General features: G+C 37.0%; 1 protein-coding gene across 1 annotated transcript; it reads left to right on the top strand.

Moving 5' to 3' along the window:
• Positions 1-708: 708 nt before the first annotated feature.
• Positions 709-2,443, top strand: LOC113109743 (poly [ADP-ribose] polymerase 14-like). Its single transcript, XM_026273485.1, has 4 exons — positions 709-1,421; positions 1,515-1,660; positions 1,770-1,944; positions 2,031-2,443. The coding sequence occupies exons 1-4, from the start codon at positions 767-769 to the stop codon at positions 2,330-2,332; spliced, it is 1,278 nt and encodes a 425-aa protein (XP_026129270.1). The 5' UTR covers positions 709-766; the 3' UTR covers positions 2,333-2,443.
• The last annotated feature ends 1,514 nt before the right edge of the window (positions 2,444-3,957 follow it).

The following is a 3,957-nucleotide window of genomic DNA, read 5'->3' as shown; positions in this document are numbered from 1 at the left end:
GGGCCACAGAAATACCAGCTACAGCCCTGCCATGAATATAAATATGTATATTACTATAGTGAAGCTGTTTTGAAACAATCTGTAATGTATAAAGCATTATAGAAATGAAGGAAAATTGACAAGTCTAAAAACAGCTTTTATTGAAACCAAGCTGCCAAAATAACTTGTTAATATAACTTACAATATTCAGTGCTGCAAAAATCATGTTGTAAAAAAGAACCTAAGGAGTGGACATAAAATACAATATTGTAAGCTATACCTTACTTTAATGATGATTAGAACTACAATAATCATATTTCAGCAGTTCTACAAATAGAATAGGAAAAGAAAAAGTGAAACCACACAGGCAAAAATGAAGTCTGCTCACATTCCTTCTAGATAGATTAACATTTTATTAGTTCGCATATGCAAAATGCAAATGGTACATGCACAGATTTGTATCCTACTTCATATTAGGTGTCTTTAGTAGGTGAGTGTGATTACACCAAGTACAACATGTTCCTGGATCAACATCCATGTTGATCCTGGAACAACATTCTAATCAACCAATCAGAATTTAGATATAACTTTTCAGGAAATATCAGGGTTAGGCGCTTCTACACCCTTGTTAATCAGCTATTATAACCCACTGATTTTAGGAATGAATGATGGGTAGGGTTAGGTTTAGGGGTAGGGATTGGGTTAAGTCTTTATTTTGGACAATAATGTTGATCCAGGATCATCAAAGGATGTTGATCCAGGAACATGTCTTACTAGGAAAAAAATCATGGTGACCGTCTTTAGTACTAAGGTCCAAAATGACTATATTATACTTTTAACAACATCTTTGTTTCTCTCTCTAACATGTAACTGGACAAAAGGTAAAAAGATATTGTTTGATGAAATCAAGCCAGTTGTGTTTCAATTGTGTGGGGCGACACCAGCGGATTTGAATAAAGCCAGTGCCCTGATCAACAGCTTGATTAACCAGGAACATATGAACATCACAATCCATGATCCAGCCATCGCTTATTTCACCAATGAGGATTTAAATATACTGAGCAAAATGGAAAAGGAACTCAAAGTAAGTGTCATAACTGAGAAGAAGGGCCAAGACTCTGTCATCACACTGAAGGGCCTGACAGGATTTGTCCAAACTGCAGAGAGTCGTATTCGGGATATTATCCGCAAAGTGGAAAGGAATGAACACCATAAAAGACTGGCAACTTTGACCAGCAGTATAGTTGAATGGCAATATCTAAGTGGTCATGACTTTAAAGGATTTGATATTTTCACCAATTGTGACTTGGAAGAGGCCTTTAACCAACAAACAACCTCTGTGCAAATCAAGATTGACAGTAAAGTGTATAATGCAGACATATTTCACAAAGTTGCCACAAAGGGAAAAAAACGTGTTGAATTAAAGAGAGTAGAACTGAAAGGTGAGAAACAATATTGCAGGTTAAACACTACATTTATGAATAGATCAGAAAGTCAACAAAAAAGATTTATATTTTTTTCATCTTTTTCTCCAGCTGCAGTTCAAAGTTCTCTGCCTTCACACTGGGAGGACATGAAAGGACAGCCGGTTGTTCTTGTAAAACTCAGCGCAGACTCAAAGGAATATGCAGATGTGGAAGAAGAGTTTAAAAAAACTGGACTATCCAGCAATATCATTAAAGTAAATCAATTTATATTTGAACTTCTACAACTGTCCCAATCTGTGTAAAGTTATTCGTTTCGAAAGCTTCTAATTTTGTACTATGATGTTATTCTTGTCTTCTGCACAGATTGAAAGAGTCCAGAACAGTGCACTTTGGAGAAACTACTTGATCAAAAAGGAGGAAATGGAAGTTAAAAACAAGCATAAAAACAATGAAAAGCTTCTGTTCCATGGCACTGACACTTATAAGACCGATCAGATCAACAATCAGGGCTTCAATCGCAGCTTCGCTGGCATGCATGGTACTACCTAACATGTACCATAATCTTTTATGATTTAAAGGTGTTGTATTTGCATTTAGGATTAACATTATTTTATTATGTTTTAGGAGCCACGTATGGGAATGGCACATATTTTGCTGTTGATCCGAGTTACTCTGCCCAAGGCTACTCTACACCTGATGCCAAAGGTCATAAACGCATGTACCTCGCCAGGGTGCTCGTTGGGGACTTTACTCAAGGAAGAAAAGGCATTCGTACTCCTCCAAAAAAGAGTTTACAAAGTGTTGATCTTTATGACAGTGTGACAGATAAAACTAACAACCCATCCATGTTTGTGATCTTCAATGATGTACAAGCTTACCCAGAATACTTAATCACATTCCGGAACAAATTAAATTGTAAAGTTTAATTCCATTAGGTTTGAGCAGAACTCCTACAATGAAAAAATGATAATGATTTGAACAATAAAAGGCCACAAAAAAGTAAAAACCTGTTAACGGAACGGTCATTGACATTGACCTCAAATCCTCTGGAAAGACTCCAGGTCCACTTTTTTATTCCAGTCCGTCCCTGATTTCGGTATTTCCCCTTAGTTACACTTCTGACATTTACTTTGCACTTTGAATACAACTTTAACCACTGCAACAACACGTTGTTAATTGTTGTCTTCACAACACATGGACAAATACATGAGTTTAAACTGATTTTGGTAGCTGTGGTTAGCAGTGCCAATATCCAACTGTGCCAGGGACAGCTGTCATTTGGCTGGATAGCGGCGGGTAGCCATTTAAATGACGATCCAACACTAACATATTGAACCTAATCTCCAGGGATGAACACTACACAGATCAGACTACAACTAAAGAAATAACAGTAAATGTTTGCGTGCTTTTTAACAAACAAACACCCATTGGGTTGAGATACTTAATGTAGTCAACTGGCTGGTGAAGTAAGTGAGTGGTAAAAGTGATTATGGGTAAGAAGCGTGCGTTACGGTGCGTAACTTGAAGTATTGTTGCCGTGGTAACCACTGAAAGTTTTCTGATTCATAAGAATAATTATTAATAATATTTGCTGCTATGACAGAAAATAAATTTGAAAATAATAAAATATTGTAAAGGGTTAATAATGGGAACAAAATATTTAACACAGCCTCGGGCCATTCTTTAAATCTACTCCATCCATAAATTGATAGTCATATCACAAACAATATACTGATATTTAGACAACAAAAATAGGAACAAATTCACTATAATAAATTATAAAAGGAGGACGTTTCGATACGTATCACTATACTTTGTAATTCTTACTGCGTGCTTTTTTTTAAATATATATTAGCATACTTGATGAATTATTGATACCAGACTCAACAATATATGAGATGAGTTCAAGTGAGTCCAGGTGAGTTTTCATTACTTATGCAAAAAGATTAAAATCTGTTCATTTAAATACTGGGCAGTTCCCTGATTTCTACGTCTACAGCAGAACAGCTGTACGCATGTCCTACAGAAATCCCGGTTAAGGACCTGGGTAAAGAAAATGTTTCAGAGCAGATTTGAAGTATCCCAACCAAAGAACAATAGAGTGGGTCAGTTTGTTTGGATGGGTCTCTTACCCACATACCTATGCATGTGAAAAGTCATGGCTTAATAGGATTGTCGGTGCAGGGAGTGAATGTACAGCACTCTCTCCCTCCTTCAATACCACGACTGAGGTGCACTTGATTAAGGCACCGAACCCCCAACTGCTCCCTAGGTGCCGCAGCGTAAATGCCTGCCCACTGCTGCGGGTGTGTGTTCACGGTGTGTGTGTGTGTGTGTTTGTGTGTGTGTGTGTGTGTTCCCTGCTGTGTGTGTGTACTTTGGTTAGATTAAATGCAGAACACGAATTCCGAATATGGGTCACCATACTTGGCTGTATGTCACTTGATATTCAAATTTTAAGTATCTAGGCATTATTCTTGACTGTACTCTATCATTTAAACCTTAAGTGAGAAAGATGCAAATAACCAAATATAACCTAGCGAATTTTAGG

Source organism: Carassius auratus, chromosome 10 (genome assembly GCF_003368295.1).
Source record: "Carassius auratus strain Wakin chromosome 10, ASM336829v1, whole genome shotgun sequence".
Lineage (NCBI taxonomy): Eukaryota > Metazoa > Chordata > Actinopteri > Cypriniformes > Cyprinidae > Carassius > Carassius auratus.
The sequence above is the reverse complement of the archived record's forward strand: the minus strand, read 5'-3'. Positions and strand labels throughout refer to the sequence as shown.